The sequence below is a fragment of the Maylandia zebra genome, linkage group LG11 (assembly GCF_041146795.1).
Source record: "Maylandia zebra isolate NMK-2024a linkage group LG11, Mzebra_GT3a, whole genome shotgun sequence".
Taxonomy (NCBI): Eukaryota; Metazoa; Chordata; class Actinopteri; order Cichliformes; family Cichlidae; genus Maylandia; species Maylandia zebra.
In genome coordinates, this window is record NC_135177.1 from 3,631,835 (window position 1) to 3,651,561 (window position 19,727).

Genomic DNA, 19,727 nt, shown 5'->3' on the forward strand with positions numbered 1-19,727 from the left:
TGTTTCTTTTCCAACTATTTATTTATAAGTGACTTATGTATGTATGTATGTATATATATGTATATATTGTACTATTCTTAGTTAGCGTATTGTCTGTCTTGTCTTAATGTTGGTTTAAAATGGAGCACTGTAACAAAAATAATTTCCCCCAGGGATCAATAAAGTATTCTGATTCTGATTCTGATTTATATTGTAAGTTAAAGACCCTAGAAGAAAGTATAGACACATTTCAAAGAAATAGAGAGTGTTTTTAAATCAATTACAGTAACTGATACAGGCTGTACAGGGACCTCCTCACCCCTCTATGTGGATAAATGAAAAATCGGAGCAGCAAAACAGCACAGGGCAGCATCACAGTATGACAATGGATATGCCAATGATGGGGTCAGATGCTGGAGGAGAGGTGGGTTGCAAAGCAGCTAAAGAAGTTTAAAATGCGAACTCTGTATTTTCTGTAGGTGTGGGGGCAAAATTTATTTCTAGGTGGGCAGCGTCCATCCCTGCCAACTTTAGACCATCTTAAAGTCATGATAAAAATGACATGGGAATTAAAACAAACATTTCACTGACTAAAACATAAATATAACGATGCATAAATAAGCAAGATTCATCTCATAACATGTCGCTTGCTGCTGAACTTAGACTTTTATTTTGGAAGGTATATATATTCAAACAGTATTTACCAATATCAACAAACACTGTAATATAATAGTGATTATTAATGATAATAATTACACTGCAAGCTAATAAATACGAAGTTCATTTCAGTAAAAATGCGAGGAAGGAAGCATACAATATACAGCAGCTGAAGACAGTGTCACTCTGAAGCTTCTCCTTCATCTGATTTAGTGTTTGTGGCTGAAGGTTTGCAAAACAGAGCATTACCCGTTACATTTAATACAGGAAACGCCCAGCTTGTGCCTCTGATGCGATCACTAAATTTGCATTTGGGACTTAACTTTCAGATTACAGCAAACAGCTGCTGCATTTAAAAAAAAGAAGAAAAAAAAGGAAACACTAGTGAGAACAGTGATGATTTCATAAGAGGCGCAGACTGGAGGTATGCTGAGAAAGGCCTCCATCCTCAGACTGACACACATGTAAACAGAGCCAGAGATGATGGAGTAGAGATATTGTTGCAGGGCTGCTCCCTCCTACTGGGAATCAGCTGCTCAGGTCAAGGATCAGACTGGGCAGGAGCAGTGCAGTGACACTGTGATGACAACAGCTACCTGCAGAACACAAACAGAGCAGATAACGGTCATCAATCACCCAGCAGTCACCACCAGCTCAAGTAATCCTTCTTGTTCAGCAACAGTGCTGTCAGCCTTTTTCAAAACTCAGGATACAAACTCTTACAGTACCCCTGCCTCAGGTTTTCATTCCATTTCATTTGTGAATTATTAATTGGCAAGAAACCAATGAGTCCTTTTTATTTTGAAAGTGTCACAGGTTGTGGAAAGTAATTTATGATTGTGGTCAATGGCTGAGTTTTAATTAAGTCCCGGCCAGAGTTCATAGTGCTGGAGATGGAAGTGGTTCGTTAATCACCAACTAGCAGACTAGCCGTGTACACCAAAGGCCAGAGTACGTCACTTTTATCTGAATTAAAGTTAATAGTTGTCCAGAAGGACACATGTAAGTGAATTAATGCTTGAAGGCACAGGGGAATCTGAAGATCGTTTTGGCATTTGGTCATTGCACCCTCGTTGAATCCGATCACAATAAGCATTCAGAAACAATCTGTGAATTCATGTTATTAATAAACATCTGAGCTCTCATTGACTCATGTGTGCTTGGAAATTACAGGCTCTCTTTGAAACTTTAAGCAGGAAGACTTGTGTTACTTGTTGATGGCAATGCTGGCCAGATTTCAACCAGGAAGGCTGCGGCCCCAGCACCACCACCATACAAAAACACATACACAAACACACAACGCACATACACACAGGCATTCTTTATCCATAATTTATGGCACAGACCAACAGTCTCCTTTAGAGTCCTTCAGAAGCTATAAAGTGTCTGTCAGTCTATCGTCATCCTCGTTGCAGAAAGTCTGAGTGATTGAAACCCACCCACTGATATCTACTGGGCACGTCCCCGTTTGGACAGACAGAGATCAATAGCTAAAAACATTATTTTGTGTGGCTCTTCATTATTTCTGTAAGCAATTCATCTGGTCATACTGGTGGAATACATTTAAGCTAACTTATAAGCGATGCACTCTGTTGGCGCTGTATGTGAACAACGAGGTAGGCAAGTAGTAGGTAGGTAATAGTCATGAGCAAAGATATTACGTCTGAGAGCTTTTCATATCAACACAAAAGAAATAACATTTTTGTCAACTTTATTTTAGCCAGATTTACATTTAAGCACAAATCTATTTACACAAACAGAGTCAAAACTTTACATTTATTTCACAGAAAGCTACATTTACCCTACATTTATATGAGGACAAAAACTGTGATGAAATCTGCTGAAACTTTTGTCAGTGAATAAAAACAAAAAGAAAATATCCTGGAGTGACAAGAGCCAATAAGAACTAATTACATTGTGTAGAAAGGCCAGGCGAGTTTTGAAGCAGTCCAATCAGAAGTAATCTGCATGCAGTAATGTTAGAGGTGCACAACTGAGGTGCTTTTTGGAAATGGTACCACTATCTCCCATCCTCCCGGTTTCTCATGAAAATGAGACAAAATGTCAGCACATAGGAAGACAAGAGTGAACATATGGACACATTTTCCATTTGATGTCAAGGAAAATGAGACACTTTGTAAACCATGTAGAGCAACTCTCACTGGTAAAAACGCAGCAAATTTTTTACACTCTATATTTTCGTCAGCTGGATAAACTGCTGCTTAAAATCTTATGATGACTAAAGCTAAAAGAATTTAGAAGTCTAAATTTTAAGTAAAACGACTAAATAAAAATTTGCTGCAAAATTAACAGCAGTCACTCTTTAACTGTATTTTTAGGTTTGATGGTTAGAGAGCCCAGTTTTGACAACATTCCATATTTTCTCTTTATGATCTTATTAATGATTCTGTGTTTACTCCTTTGTTGTTGTTGCTTTTGTATTGCTGTTTCTGTTAGTTGTTAGACTTATATTTTGGTATTCTTGTTTTGGTTATTCTGAATCTCTCCAAGCTCCCTCTTGCTGCCGAGTTTCCTTTGTCACATGATTCCCCACATCGCTACTTCCTGTTTTATTTTGGTACTTCTATGTCTTGTCTTGTTATCCTAACTTTTTCTTTAGGTGTGTTTAGTTCCCCAGCCTTCAATGTGTCTGCGTGTAAGGCAAGGCAAGGCAAGGCAAGTTTATTTGTATAGTACAATTCAACAACAAGGTGATTCAAAGTGCTTTACAGAGGCATTAGAAACTAAAACAAATAAAAAGCATGATTTAAAATTGATTAAAACAAACAAACAAACAAACTAATTAACAAACAAACAAACAAAACAGTATATAAAATCAAAACAGATCAAATCAGAACAGTAGATAAAATCAGAACAGTAGATAAAATCAGTAGTTAAAATGTAAGTTTTGAAATTTAAGCTTAAAAGTGTAGATTTGGTGCTTTATTCAAATGCAGCTGAGAACAGGTGAGTCTTCAACCTGGATTTAAATAAACTGAGTGTTTCAGCTGATTTGAGGCTTTCTGGGAGTTTGTTCCAGATATAAGGAGCATAAAAGCTGAATGCAGCTTCTCCGTGTCTGGTTCTGACTCTGGGAACTGATAAAAGACCGGATCCAGATGACCTGAGGGATCTGGAAGGTTCATACTGGGTCAGGAGGTCACTGATGTATTTTGGTCCTAAACCATTCAGAGCTTTATAGACCAGCATCAGAACTTTAAAGTCTATCCTCTGACGGACAGGCAGCCAGTGTAAAGACCTCAGAGCTGGACTGATGTGGTCCACTTTTTTGGTCTTAGTGAGGACTCGAGCAGCAGAGTTCTGAATGAGCTGTAGTTGTCTGACTGATTTTTTAGGTAGACCTGTAAAGATGCTGTTACAGTAATCAAGCCTGCTAAAGATGAATGCATGGACTAGTTTTTCCAGGTCCTGTTGAGACATCAGATCTTTTATCCTTGAAATATTCTTGAGGTGATAGTAAGCTGAGTTTGTTATTGTCTTAATGTGTTTTTCTAAGTTTAGGTCTGCATCCATCACTACACCCAAATTTCTCGCCTGGTTTGTGGTTTTTAGATGTATAGATTGAAGTTCTCTGGTGACCTGTAATCGTTTTTCTTTGGCACCAAAGACTATTACCTCAGTTTTGTTTTTGTTTAGCTGGAGAAAATTGTGGCACAACCAGTCATTAATTTCCTAAATGCATTTACCAAGAGCCTGTACAGGGCCTCGGTCTCCTGGTGACATTGTGATATATATTTGTGTGTCATCTGCATAGCTGTGGTAGTTTATTTTGTTGTTCTTTATAATCTGTGCCAGTGGGAGCATGTAAATGTTAAACAGAGTGGACATACTGGAGTTGCAAAGTTTTCAGCCCAGAGACTTGTATAACAAAGCAGGATTTTGGCTTCGCCAACTAAGGTAAACCTAGGCTTCCTGGACTACAAGGGTTATTCGCACCACACGCCTGATTATCCTTTGTCAACATACCTATAGCTTTAGCCCAGCGCCTCAGAGTTCAGCCCATGACAGTCACAACACATAAACAACTGCTCCTCATATGAAAGTAAAACCTTTATCACAGATATTTATAAATTATAGGGTTCATATGGATTTCATGCTGCATATGCACACATTTTATTTCTTCTTATTCAGCCACTAGCTTCTTTAAATGTATGTGTTATTTGTTCACTGGCAAAAAGAATAACAACTCTGGATACTGTTCCAATATAAAAGGCAAAGATACTCCTCTTATGGGATAGAGCCTCTGAAAGAACACATCTTTTAGGCTTATTTAGATCTTTTCAGCTTGTTACATGAAACGGAGGCTCTATCTTGGTTCATAAAAGGCTATTGTTTACTCTGAACACTACACTAATAGATTCAAAATGTCGATATGCTGTAATTCCGGCTGACACTTTAGATAATCTTTTTACAATCGTCAATCTATACGTTTCTAGTAATGATTATCCTTTTTTTTCTCCTTTAATATTGTCTTACACCCTTTAATAGAACGCCCCAATAAATCAGTAAATGTAAGGCATTTGCCAATATCCCAAAATAATAAAGCAGTATATGCATGATTTCACTGTTGGAATTGAATGATACTTTTAAAAATTCAACAATTTCCCTGTAAATAAATGAAATAAGTTGAAGTTAAAGATACAGATCTCTTAAACACACCTAAACTAATGAGTTATACCGCATTAAACCAGATGCCTAATGGCAAGGCACCATTTCTTCAGAACGCAGCTGCAACAAAATTATCACTAACCAGTTAAAGACCCTGTTTTGCCATCTAGTTACGCGCCTCTGTCATCAATTAACAACAACATTAAAGTTGCGGCATTTGCATCTAGGTTAGAAGAAGTATTTCTCTCAACAATTCATAATGAGCAAACTGGATTTCTCTGCCTAAATACTAGGCTACTCAATCTCATTATCCTGTCACAGTGCTGCAAAACAAAAGGAGTAGTAATGTCAACTAGATGCAGAAAAAGTTTTTGACAAAGGTAACTGGTTCTTCCTTTTCATGATTTTTCTCAGATTTGGTTGTGGAAGGTTATATATTCATTGGACAAGGCCACAGTCACTACTAACTCCTCTCTGGAGGGGAGAGGGAGGGGAAACAGGAGGACAAAGGAGGGGGGAACAACTAAGCTGTAGTGCCTCTTCACCTCACTGTACAATACCTTGTGCAATACTTTTTGTAAATAGTCAACAGTGCAATAGACTCAATACTTGAAATGTGCAATTCACTTGTATTTTTATTTTTTATTCCTATTTATTCTATTTATCCCCTTTGTATATTTTATTTATATTTGTCTCTGTATTTATATATGTGTGTGTGTGTGTGTGTGTGTGTGTGTGTGTATATATATATATATATATAACAATTCTGTAACTGTAACTTCGGTCGTTGCTGTGCTTTTTGGAAGTCGAATTTCCCAGAGGAACCCACCCGAGGGATTAATAAAGTTCTATCTTATCTTATCTTATCTTATCTCTTATCTTAATGGGTTGATATTGCAATATTTTACCCTTCAGAGTGAGACCATACAAGAATGTCCACTTTCACACTTATAATTTGCAATTTTCATCAAACCACGAGCCACCGGAGTATGCCAAAATTTCAAAATCTAAAGGTGTCAATCCTCTGTATTAGAACACAAAAGTAATTTCTACACTGATGATATCCATCCATCCATTCATCCATTAATCCATTCGCTTCCACTTATCCTTTTCAGGGTCGCGGGGGGCGCTGGAGCCTATCCCAGCGGCATAGGGCGAAAGGCGAGGTACATACAAATACATGTAAATATATGTATATACAAATACATATATATATATATATATATATGTATGTACATATGTAAATATATATACAGACAGACACTTACCTTTATGTATATCAGACATACACATATTATACACATGTATATCTCTCATAGAGTTTGGACAGGTTTTAATCAGGTTGGCACAGTTGTTGTTGGGTTATTTCTGTGTTGCACTGTGGCATGTGACAATAATTAAAAGCTACACTTTAGTTATTAGCAGTGGCTTGACAATAAAAGTAGCCATTCATTCATTCATGTCCCTATATCTATTTTTTAACCATTTAAATTTCCCCTTCCTTTTCTCTTCATCACCATTGCACAGGAGGCCTGCTTACTATTTGTTGCTGGTACTACTGTTCACAGTGCAGCAGCCCCAACAGCTAACATGTCAGTTGAATGGACACATTTTGCTGCATCCATTTGTAGTTTATTTTCATTCTTTTCTCTCATCTTTTCAGCTCGTCTTTAACTTCTTCCACACTAAGCTTTCTCTACAAGTCATGTTACCTAAGCATAATATAGCATGTTATATGTATATATATATATATATATATATATATATATATATATATATATATATATATTGCATAGAGTTAGGTTTGCATCAAGATTATTTTCTACAATCTTTACTTTGTTTGCATATTCAATAGGCTAACAGGACAAGTGTAAGAATATTTAGAATGCAAAACAGCTGATTTCAGGGCTATATTCTTCCAGTGTCTGAAACTATGATTGTTTAGCATTTGGTTAAACTGCTAGCTAACCTTGCTTCTGTATGTAAACTCGAGGTTAAGCATTATCTGAGTTTTTGGAAGCTAAAGCTTGTTGTTTCATATTCCGATTTCTTTTTAATATACTCCAGCCACATTATACAGACTTATTCTGGAAGCCTTGTTTCTGACAACTCCAACAGGAAGCTTCATGCTACAGGCCACGGAGTATAATTTTTTTTTCTATTGATAAAAGACACACCAAACAGCTATAAAAATGTACCATAGATTTAACCTTAAACTGCAGCCTGTTACTTCCAATCAGACACTCCCACATAATCACTGAATGACCCGCCTGCAGCAGCGACTCATCTTTTATTACTTTCAATCACTGCAGCTGAGGGCTGCAAGTGAGAGTTTCCCCCCTGTATCACACACACACACACACACACACACACACACACAGTTCATTTAGAGAGAATTAAATAGACAGCGAGAGAAAGAGAGGCGTGCCAGACACACACAGTTACTTTCATATCTTTTTGTATATTATATTTTTATGTAGCCGTTATTTTCATTTTTATTGAATTTTGTTTAGATACTCTGGCAAGACTTGCAAAGAAGATTAAATTAAATAGAACCAAGCAAGAAGGAAAATGAATTTGTGTTTCCTAAAGATTTTTGATGGACTCGAGGGCTTCCAAACCCTGACTGATAAATAAAAGATCAAACTTTATTAGGTGAGCAGAACCAGAGTTCCCATTTAACATATTTAGGCCACCCTAAAAGCAAACAAAAATTAAAATATCAAGCAAAACAGGCATTGGTAAAGATCCTGGAGACATATGCTAATAATGCTTCAAAGGACAGCCAGATCAGATCAAAAATCCTTTCAAATGTCATATATCTGCTTTGTATTCATTTCATCAACAGGGATCACCAATAGGAGCATTTGAAGAATTTTTAAAAATCAAAAGCTATCATCGAAGTGAAAGAGGATCACGAAAATTGACACAGTAAAGGTGAGCATGAGGAGGGGCACAATGAACAGGAAGGAGAGAATAGAGAGTGCTGTAGGGAGAGGAAGAGTGATGAGAGGACTATGAAGTTTGACAGGAGAATGAACATCACTACACTGCAGAGCCCGTCCACGAAAAGACCTGAGGCGTCCGTCAGATTGGTGATTTTGTGCCCATCTGCACAATGTTCCCATCCTGACCAGCTGGAAGGACGCCAGTTTAGGAGGAGAGGGATAGGGCAGATTTCTGTCAAGGTATGTGTGTGTGTGTGTCTGTGAGCGCACATGGTTGAGGACTGTAGATACATATATATAGATAGATAGATAGATAGATGTAAGGACAGTTCTTTGTAGAGATCAGAGGCCATGGGGTGACTGCGTCTGTTTGGCTCAAACAGTCAGAGAGTGTTGCCAGTCACGGCCACATCAAAGCTCTGACCTCCTGCCACGACAGAGAGCACCCTTCTCTGCTTCCGGAAGATGCACACACAAACACACAAACACACTTAGGACTATATTCAGTCTTCAATCTGAATTACTGCCATCAGCATTCACCAGTTTCTTTTTCTTTTCTTAACCTTCAGCTTTGGATAGTAAGTCTTGGTCATTACAGTAAAATAAAATTATTGTTTATAACAAAAATAAAATCACCAACTGCAATAAAGTCAGGTAATTAGATAAAATATAACAAAATATTACATGAGCCAGGTGATATAATGCTTTATATAATATTTGTGTCATGATCCTGGGTCCTTTTGACCCAGCGTTTTGTGTTTTCTCTTCGTGATTGTGGTTCTGTTCTTTCTCTGGTTAGTGTTTACTCTGTTCTGCCCGTGTGTTCCTGTATCTAGTCCGCGTTTCTTAGTTGTGTCCTTTCATGTGCAAGTTCCTGTTTTATTGTGTAGGTCTGCGTCTTATGTGAGTATTTTCAGTTTGCCTCCCTAGTCTCGTCATGTTAATCACTCCCGGCTGTGTTTCCCACCTGTGTGTAATCTCCCTGTGTTTTCTGAGTGTATTTAAGTTGTGTTTTCTGTCTTAGTAGTCGCTGGTTCGCCTGTGTTGTTTCCCCTCGGTCTCCCTGCGTCTCTCCGTATGTATTTCCCCGGACCTCTCTGCATCCTCGTTTCTGGTTTGTGTTATTAGCTTACCCAGTTTAGGTTTCCGGTTTCTTGTTTTTCCACCAGTGCTGTTTTGTACCCACAGTGGTAAATAAATATTCACCTGCACCAGAGCTGCCGCCTTTTGGGTCCTTTTCTACAACTCCACACGGCTTGCCCCCGGCAGACCGTGACAATTTGATTTGGAAACGAGACTCTTCATTGACCCAAACAATCTGGCGCTATTTTCATAGCTTGTACTTTCTTTAACCTCTTGGCATATTCACCAAAGTTCAGCAGACTCTGCCACTTACGTTGGTATAGATTAACAACACTTCACACATTGAAATTCATAATATCAATGAACTATAATGGAGTTTTGGGTTGCTCTTGATGTAAAAGTAAAACCATATGTAGCACTGTCTTCTGCTTGCTGCTGGGATTTCTTATATTTTTTTAGACACCACTGTGAAATTGTGCAGAAGGTACAGTGGGGCTGAAATTTGTTGTTCTTTAACTTCAGCCAAGCAGATTATTGAAGTTTAACTAGTTGCACTAAAGTTTAATTGGTTGTTCTAAAAAAGACAGTTAAAAAAGTGGTCACTGTTGGAAGTGGAGTGGAAACTCCTGATTGGCTACATTTTAAAACTGACCTCACAAATGGCTATAAAAACATAATAAACACATTTTAATATTGTAAAAATAGGAAAGTCAGAGTTTATCATTTCATCACTAGATCTACAGCCTTCCCACTCTGCTCCGCCTCAGATTAAAGCTTCACCTCAGCTTTACTGCTCAGGCTTAAAACTGTCTAGTTTGGCTATTCTGCTCTGAATTTCACTCTGATTTGTTCTCCACACTCCGGACTCTCTGGCCTGCCCTGCCTCAGAATCCCATTCATGGCCCTGTAGTAATTACTCATCTTTTATCTAAGTAAGATACACTACCTGTCAAAAGTTTGGACATACCCTGCAAACCCTCGGTCTCCTGTCAATGAGCTTCATGATGCAGTCACCTGAAATGGTTTTCACTTCACAGGTGTGCCTGTCAGGGTTCATTTGTGCAATGTCTTGCCTTCTTGATGAGTTTGGGACTATCAGTTGTGATGTGCAGAACTCAGGCTGGTACACAGCTGACAGCCCTATTTGACAACTGTTAGAATTCATATTATGGCAAGAACCAATCAGCTAAGAGAAGCAACAGTCCAGCATTACTTTAAGAACTGAAGGTCAGTCAGTCCGGAAAATTGCTAAAACTTTGAATATGTCCCCAAGTGCAGTCACAAAAACTGTCAAGTGCTACGATGAAACGGTCTCAAATGAGGACCAGGAAACGAAGACCAAGAGTCGCCTCTGCTGCTGAGGATAAATTCATCCGAGTCACCAGCCTCAGAAACTGCAAGTTAACAGCAGCTCAGATTAGAGCCCAGATAGATGCCACACAGAGCTCCACTAGCAGACACATCTCTACATCAGCTGTTCAGAGGAGACTGTGTGAATCAGGCCTTCATGGTCAATCAGATGCTAAGAAACCACAACTAAGGAAAAGCAACAAGCAGAAGAGATTTGTTTGGGCCAAGAAACAGAAGGATGGACATTAGACCTGTGGAAATCTGTGCTTTGGTCTGAGTCCAAATTTGAGATCTTTGGTTCCTCTCACTGTGTCTTTGTGCGACACAGACAAGGTGAACGATGGTCTCTACATGCATGGCTCCCACTGTGAAGCATGGAGGAGGAGGTGTGATGGTGTGGGGGTGCTCTGCTGGTGACACTGATGGGGATTTATTGAAAATTGGAGGCACACTGAAGCAGCTACCACAGCATCCCATCCAGTTTGCGTTTAGTTGGACCCTCATTTATTTTACAACAGGTAAAAGGACCCCAAATACACCTCCAGGCTGTGTAAGGGCTATTTGATCAAGAAGGAGAGTGATGGAGTGCTGCACCATGGCCTGGCCTCCAGAGTCACGTGACCTAAACAGAATGGAGATGGTTCGGGATGAGATGGAGCGCAGAGTAATCAAAATAGCAGTAATCAAAGCAAAGGGCGGCTATTTGGAAGAATCTAAATTGTTAAACATGATTTTTGTTTGCTACATAATTTACATAATTCCATATTCATTCATAGGTTTGATAACTTCAGTGAAAATCTACAATGTAAATAGTCATGAAAATAAAGAAAAGCCATTAAATGAGAAGGTGTGTCCAAAATACCCTCTTTGGCAGTTCTCGTTTTAAGGTCGAATAATTATAGGGGGGGGTTGTTTGTTTGTTTTTAACCATCTAATGGGGAAAAAAATATTAAGAAATATTCAAACTTGGATACTAAAGGACATTGTGGTCTATAATTCAGTGAGACAGTTTTTCTGGTTTGTCCAGTGTGTTGGAAGATTTAGAAGTTTCAGTCTAATCTAGATCAGGGCAGGCTCACTGGGTAGGATTGCCCATCTTCAGCTCCATTTCCAGAGCAGAGCATCCAGGTACAGGAAGATAATAGTTCATATAAATCACAGCCAAAACTGGTTCTATGGCACCACCATTGATAGTCAGTCAACAGCAAGATGAATGGCATCTCTTGGATATGTGGAGACCAAGCCAATAGTGTCTCTATAGTAGAGAAAGGAAACGTTCAAGGTCCTCTTAAAACTCAAAGCTTATTGATAGTTGTGTTGGCTAAGTTGTATATTACTCAAAAATGAATACAGGAGGAATGAACCACAAAAGAAAAATACCACGTGCCTATTTGATTTTCCCAGTTAACTTTATTTATATGTTCAACTGATATTAAACTTAGTTTATACAACTTTTTCATGTATTGAACATTTTTTATTGTTCATTTTTATTTAACAAGCATTAGCGACAGACCACTCTCACGTTGCCACTGTCAGTCTGTTGGATGAGTGAGAAAATTCCATGCTTTAGCTTGCCTCAAAACAGCTCCCAAGAAAATCCATTCAACATTAGCTTAGTAACAGAGACCACAAATAACAAATGCCAACAAATGACTGACTGACAGCACAACAGTTTCCAAAACAAAATCAACAAAAAAGAAAAGAAGTCAGAAACAGATGAACAAGTTAAAATAATCAATACGAGTTAGCTAACTATTAGTTGTAACTTAACTAAACAAAACATGTGCATATATTTGTACAAATACTCAGTTATATACACTGGTTTGTACACACAAAGATAAACTTGAGAATTTGTATATTTTATTTATTTTGTCTCAAGATGTTTCCACATGGACTTCAAGCACTAGCTGTGTGCAAATACATCTAAAACATCTATTGCACTTCACTCAGCTGCCACAATTTTACTGGTGACTGCTTTCTGGAAACCAGGGATGCAGAGGTCATACGTTAAAAATATGACCTTTTCAAGCTTGTCCTATGTCTAGTTTTTCAGTCAATCTCTTTTCTCCTCCAGTTTTCAGTCTATTACCAAGACAAATCTTTAAAGACAGAAATGTTACGAGTGATTTCACCAGCTCTTAATAGATTATCTTTCTACTCTTCCTTAAAGATTTGAGAAGACATTTGTTGTCATATTACAGCCAGTACCTCTTTTTGTCACTTCAAAAACACATACCCGCACTTACAGATTGAAGGACTAAAATGTAATCACTGACTGTCATAATTTTCACCACCCACTACCCACATGGCCCATCACAGCTATTTTACTGTGATGTTTACTGTTTCTTTCCTGCTTCCTTGTTTAAAACGCCTCGACTCATTTTGTATTCTTTTGTCTTTGTCACTCGTCTTGTTATCCATCTGTGAACTGCTTTGATGTTTGAATAAAAGGAGTGTCAGTTAAAGGAAAAAAGGAGCCAGGCTTATAGCATGATTAATTCTTAGTTATTCTGTTTAACATAAACATTTGAAATTGATATGAAAGAAATTATACTGTGAAAACAGAGTAGTGTAGTAAGTATAAAAACATTTCTAGTGCAAGGTCAGAAGAAAACAAAAACCATCTTTCAGCTACAGTTCATTTTGGTGAGCGAGAGCCCAAAGTAGAAACAGGTTAATTGTATGTAGAATTTATGGCTTTAAGCTTTAGTTATTTATTATTTTGCAGGATTTGCAATTGAAATCTGTCATGTATTATATGAGGGCAAATTCTATTATTAAAATAGATCATTGATTCCTTGCAGTTAGGAAAAATTGATGGATTAACAGGGATTGCACCATCTAACTCTGGGTGACCACTTTAGATTTCAATCACAGGTGATTCCACATGCAGCCCACAGTCTGACTACAATCCCAGGCATATTGGCAAAGATTTACAAATAATTGCAGCCTAATTTAGAACATATTGCAAAAGCACTGCAATTACTGTGAGTCTTACGTGTCTGCCTCGGATAAATTCTTTTTTTTTAAATCTCTCCCTCAGTGACAATAATAAAATCATTCAGTACTTGTGATCCTGACAGAGTTAACACTGCAAGAGGAGAGGGGGGCATGATCTAGAATTCTGCTCCAATTGATTATGGCACCATTTCAGAGTGAAAACCACTATTAGCTAAAAAAAGCACTAAAAGCATCAGTGAAAAAAAATCCTACAAACGTTCCTACTCAATGTTAAATGCATGCATATAACAGAAGAGCTCAGATAGGAAGGTTCTTACTTCAAGTCGTTGAATTGCATTTATGAACCAGCACTAATGTCTGTGATGTCCCACAGTTAAAAAGCTCTGGTGGCCTGACCAATATTGACCCCACTCTTTATCAATAATGATAAACATCCTGATCCATTCCTGATTCAGAGTGACCTTTTATTGTGGGCAGTCTAAGGCACACCTATGCAATATTTATGCTGTCTATTCAGCATCTTGACATGCCACACCTGTGAGGTGGGATGGATTATCTCGGCAAAAAAGTTCTCACTAACAAAGATTTAGACAGATTTGTGAACAATATTTGGTCGTAATGGGTCCTTTGTGTATGTAGAAAATATTTCAGATCTTTAAGTTCAACTAATGAAAAATGGGAGCAAAAACAAAAGTGTTGCATTTATATTTTTGTTCAGTGTAAGAATTCAACAAAAAATGACATAACAAGAATACACTAATGGTCAAAATTTTTAGAACACCCCAATTTTTCCAGTTTTTTATTGCAGTTCAAGTCATTCAAGTCCAATGAATAGCCTGAAATGGAACAAAGGTAAGTGGTGAACTGCCAGAGGTTAAAAAAAAGGTAAAGTTACCCAAAACTAAAAAAAAGAAAGTACTTAATCAGAATTGAAAAGTTCAAAATGGGTTAACAATTTAAAGCTGTTCTGCAGCAATGAAGGTTGATCAAGCCTTGAAAGCTATTCTTTTCTAGATCAATTACAACCCCCTCTGTCTGCGTAAAAGCAGTGTTGAAACACACAGGTACCATACCCTCGTGAGCATCAGTTGAACAGTATTGTACTGCAGAAAGTAGTGTGTTACTACAAAAATGGTGAGAAAAAGGCAATTAACAATGGAAGAGAGACAGACCATCATAACACTTTAAAATGTAGATCTTTCCTACAAAAAACTGCAAAGAAAGTCAAGGTGTACAGTTTGCTTCACCATCACGAGGCCCTCAGAAACTGGGGCAAACTCTGACAGGAAGAGGTCTGGAAGACCCAAAGCCAAAACTGAGGCTACGTCCACACTAATGCGCTTTTGTTTGAAAACGCATCGTTTTCTCTCCGTTTTGGCCTCCCGTCCACACTGAGATGGCGTTTTCGCTCATGGACAATGCAACGTTTTCAAAACGCTCTCGAAAACATACATTTGAAAATGGTGCTTTCGCGTTGCAGTGTGGACAGCGAAAACGGAGAGACTTTCTAAAACACATGTTATTCATATGATGCAGTCATGTGACCAATTAAACTAAGATTTAATTGCATTATACAGCAGTTGTTTTGTTTCCTTGCTCTGAATTTTGACAACCCTATTAAAGATTAATATCAATTTGTACATGCTCCAGATAGCTTTTCTTCAAATTCTTTAATACTCACTCGCTTTTGCAAGTTTGTACTTTTGTGTTACTCGCAGCAACAATTCCACCTCATTGTTAGTTAGTGGTGTGCGGATCGATATTGAAATATCGATTCTTCCAATACCAGTAATTTATGTTCTAGAATCGATTCTCATATTAAAATATCAATATTTTAGTACTTTGGGGTAAATTTGTAGTTTTTCATTAACAGGAACACAGTGGAAAGAAACTATATCATTCAGATCTACTAAATTGGAAGGAACTACTTCTTCTTACGCCTTTCATAGTCATATGCAAAATACGGCTGTATAAATGTGTCGCAGCCCTTGGCGTGCACACTCACAATAATTGCTGAGCGTAACTGGAGTCATGTGTGGACGTATTTTACCTCCACAAACAGCCAAGATGCGGTTTGTGATACATGTGGCAAGACCACTAACCTCGTCAAACACCTCAGAGTAAATCAGATCACAGAATATGATGAGCTTATGTTGACGCAACCAGAAGAGAAGGAGACGAGAGGGACAGGCGCTGCTAGGGCGAGACAGACATCTCTCGCAGAGTCCTTAGTGCTGCAGACAGGCAACATGCTCAAATAGCGCTCAACTTCAGGTTTTTTATTTCCATATGATAATTCTGCATTATTAAGCAATAAGAACAAGTAGTCTGATGTCCTGTAATCATTGTGAAGCTAATTATTATTATATTATTATTTCAGTTACATAATACAATTATATATTGTATTATGAAATACAATGAAACATTAAGTTTTTGTACAGAATATCTGTATCGGATCAGTATTGTCGATATCACCCTGAATTTTACTTGGTATCGGATCGGAAAGGAAATCAGTGGTACTGCACATCACTATTGTTAGTCCATTAAAAAACCTCGGTGCTTTTCCTCAACATTTTGCCGCAACGTTTCAAAGAGCCGGAAAGTAAATAAGCGGCAGACAGAAATGAGGAAGGTCAAATCGTCTTGTGTTTCACGCATGCGCAGTACTGGAACGTAAGCCATTTGGGCACGCAACTCTGTGAAAACAACTGAAAACGATAGTGTGGACGCAGAGCATTTTCAGACGAAAACCCCGTTTTCAAATCTATCCGGGCTAGTGTGGACGTAGCCTGAATGAGAGTTAACAGCTTGCGTTAGCTGTTGTCCTGTTCAGTGTCTCACAGGACAACAGCTACAAGCTGTGAGGTCAGTTCCTTGATCATTATTATGCAAATTCTCATGACCATTGATCAACGACCACTGATCAAAGCCAACTGATCATGAGTACCATTTACAGAGAGTTCGGGAATGGCTGCAATCACAGCACTGTAAGATGACAAAAGATGTACCCTTAGGCCCCCTCCTTGATTTCGAGATGGTCAGTGACTTGAAGAAAGTATTATGGACTGACCATGGACCTCCCAATTGTCCTTCAGTGGTGCTAGTTTCCGTAATTTATAAGATTGGGGAAACCTGCAGTCAGCTGAGACTGAAGAAGTCACTTGGATGAGTGACGAAACGTTTCTCCCACTGAAAACGTCCAGATGAACAGAATCAACTTTTGGGGACTACCACACTTTATTTGTATATTGGCCTGTAAGTCTGCGGTAGTTTTTTTTCATGTGCTGCATACTGTTGACTGCTGCTGTGATTTATAACTCAGTATATTATAAGTAAAAATCCTCTTCAAACTCTTTCAAAGACCTGAATATCTCCAGTGTGTCACTCTGAGCAGTCCCATTCCCATGGTTGCTCTCGCATGATCCAGCATTAATCTCCTAACTGGAAGACGGCACTCATTTCACCTGTTAAGGTAATTGGCCAGCTTTAGGTAATCTCAGATTCCGTGGAAAGCTGTTATTGGTCCATGCTTGGAGCTCAGCAGTGGAATATTTGGTTGTGTTTTGCAGCTGAGGGAAGGGTGGCATTTTCATTTGATTGGGGGATTAAAGGTCATGAAAAAGTATTTAAAGGCTCCTGCTCAACTTTTGGCTAATCATTCCTTCACAGCTGTGAGTTGGAGGAGTCGGCAGGGCCCTCAGATCACTGTTGTCACAGTGTGTTGTCTCCCACTCTGCGGTGACAGAGCCTTACCCACCCAGGCAGTAATCCCCTCCAGCAAAGTTTGGAGTAAGCTGACGGCATGGAAAAGAGATAAATAAGGATTTTCATTTTTTACCCTGTAATGAAAAATTCCATGCTACTTTCCCTCCTTGTTGCATTCACTTTCTGATATCTCTTTGCTGTGCACAAAAACTTTCCACCTTAGTGTCCAAACAATTGAAGCTTACTCCAAATAATTATTCCTAAAGTAGTAACATCTGAAAAGCCTCCCAACTACTCCACCGGAGTAAGTAACACATCTGCACACACAAGAAAGTTCTCCCACTTAGAGTAGAGAGATTGAGGACGTCAGTGACAAATGTCTTGCATTAACTTTGTTGTTTATTTTTCCCCCGGAAGATGTGAAATAACCCTATTAAATCAAGTAGTCACTTGGCCATTAATCTCAATGCAGCTGACTAGTCCCTCAAAGCTAATGGGGTTTAGAATTTGCATGAGGCGAGTTTACCCACAAAGCTTTGCCTAAGAGGATTGCTGTTCAGACAGAGAGCTTATTGTCACACTTGTTCATAGACATGGATTAACGATACTAGGCCCACAGAACTCCACTAACTGTGGCAGTGACTCACAAGTTCCCCTTCACTGGCTCAAATCTGCTTCAGAGGGACTGAGATTCAGACGTTCCACAGAACATACCTCATGTTTGTTTAATATATACAAACACGTGTCCAGCGGCACTTAGTGAGGCATTCATCAAAATCACGTCCACAAGCAATAAGCTTGTTTCAGCTTAAGAGGAAGCTAAATAAAATAATTGTTTTTGCACCCTTGTGTGAAATAATTGCTGGAAACCTGGTTCCTGAATATATATCTTTTTCAATATTTATTTTTTGTCATATCATCACAGCACTCTTCAGTTCCAGCTCTGTGTTGTCAACTTAGCTTTTCACATAATTTAAATAAGCCTCTTTGAGTGTGAGCGTGTCTGCTGTGTTTCATAGTGACTAAAGCAGCTTTGGAGGCTAAATATAACATGCATCCACTACATTAATTCTTTAATATTTATCAGTGGGGAAAAGGTGCTCAAAATGTGGCTTATGTTAATGTTTAAAATTCAGCAGGAAAATAGCAAAAACAGAAAAAAAGTTCTGCTAAAGTTCTAACATGGTTTGATTAGCACAACACACAGAGGCTGCCTTTATAGAACAGCATGATATATAAATTGCTTTGAGTGCTTAAGTAGAGTAGAAAAGCACCATGTAAGAACCCAGGTATTTACCATTACTTGTTTTGGCTTTACTGGCTTTAATATTACCACAAACAGTGATGACATGTTCCCAAATGCATTTTAGATGCTTTATTTCTGTGTCAGCCTTTCATTAAACGGTTGATTGTTGGCTAAATAGTTTCTCTTAGTATACTACAGAGAGAGCTGACTTGCATACTATCAATTAGTACATTGCTTTACCACACTATGTGATAATGATACGGAAGGTAATGTTAGTTGGACAGAATAGGTACCTCACTAATTAGCTGTTGAGTAATATTATATATTACCAAGGATTTCCTTTCCTTCTTCACAAGTGCTGTAAATTAGTCAGAGAACAAAAAAGTCCTTCATTTCCAACTATTCCTCTTGGAAAAATGTTTAATTCCTGTTTGAATAGTTACACAGGGTCCGCTGATAAACAGAATTACAGTAATTGCAAACGCTTCATGTAATTACTACTTCTAGTAGCAGCAGCAAAAGTTATAGTTTTGTTTTGAAGCTTCTGCTAAAATGCCTCAGTGGTTAATTTTATTTTGATTAATGACAGCAATTTTCAGACCTCTGAATCACTGGCCAGTTGGTTTAGCCCAAACATACACTATGTAATAACAGGCTTTTACAATTCCCCTTTGCCCCCGTCATATCTGTAATAGCTGAGGTTAGGACTGTGATGACTCAGGATGGGCAAAACAACACAAAATTTCTAGTTTGCAAGTAACCATTACTGTGTTAATGAATGTAGCTTAGTTTAAATGTGCTTATCATAAACTATATCCCCTCCATATAGAGAGAATCACACTGCTCCAATGTCTCTGGAAACAGGCTGTGAGAGCAATAGAGGAATAAGGTGTAGTCTTTGCATTATTTAGAGTGCCATAAACAGCCTGTCTATTGATTTGAAAGCAGAAGCAGCTCCCCACTTACTTCTGTCATCGTCACCTTCATTAAACTGATGTATGGTACTTGTTACGCTTCTTTGTCCCCCATCTTGTACTGATAATCACTCTTTCACTCATGTTCTTTTAAACAGACAACAAGCTTGGATTGTTGGTGTCCCCATGTTTTCACAAAGCATGGAGCACAAGCTAACAGCTAGGTCATGGAATTTCAGCTGTGTCCAAATTCTG

At 38.3% G+C, this 19,727-nt stretch overlaps 1 protein-coding gene across 4 annotated transcripts in view; it reads right to left on the reverse strand.

Moving 5' to 3' along the window:
• Positions 1-615: 615 nt before the first annotated feature.
• The window catches only part of tsnare1 (T-SNARE Domain Containing 1), a 271,580-nt gene continuing 252,468 nt past the window's right edge, over positions 616-19,727 (reverse strand). For 3 of the 4 annotated variants that reach the window (XM_076889692.1, XM_076889687.1, XM_076889691.1), the window contains one exon: positions 616-1,232. In XM_076889692.1, coding sequence (XP_076745807.1) covers positions 1,185-1,232 — 48 coding nt within the window. In that variant the 3' untranslated portion in view covers positions 616-1,184. Of the gene's footprint in view, positions 1,233-7,093; positions 11,269-19,727 lie in introns of those variants that run through there. The other variant, XM_076889688.1, reaches the window with a different exon arrangement.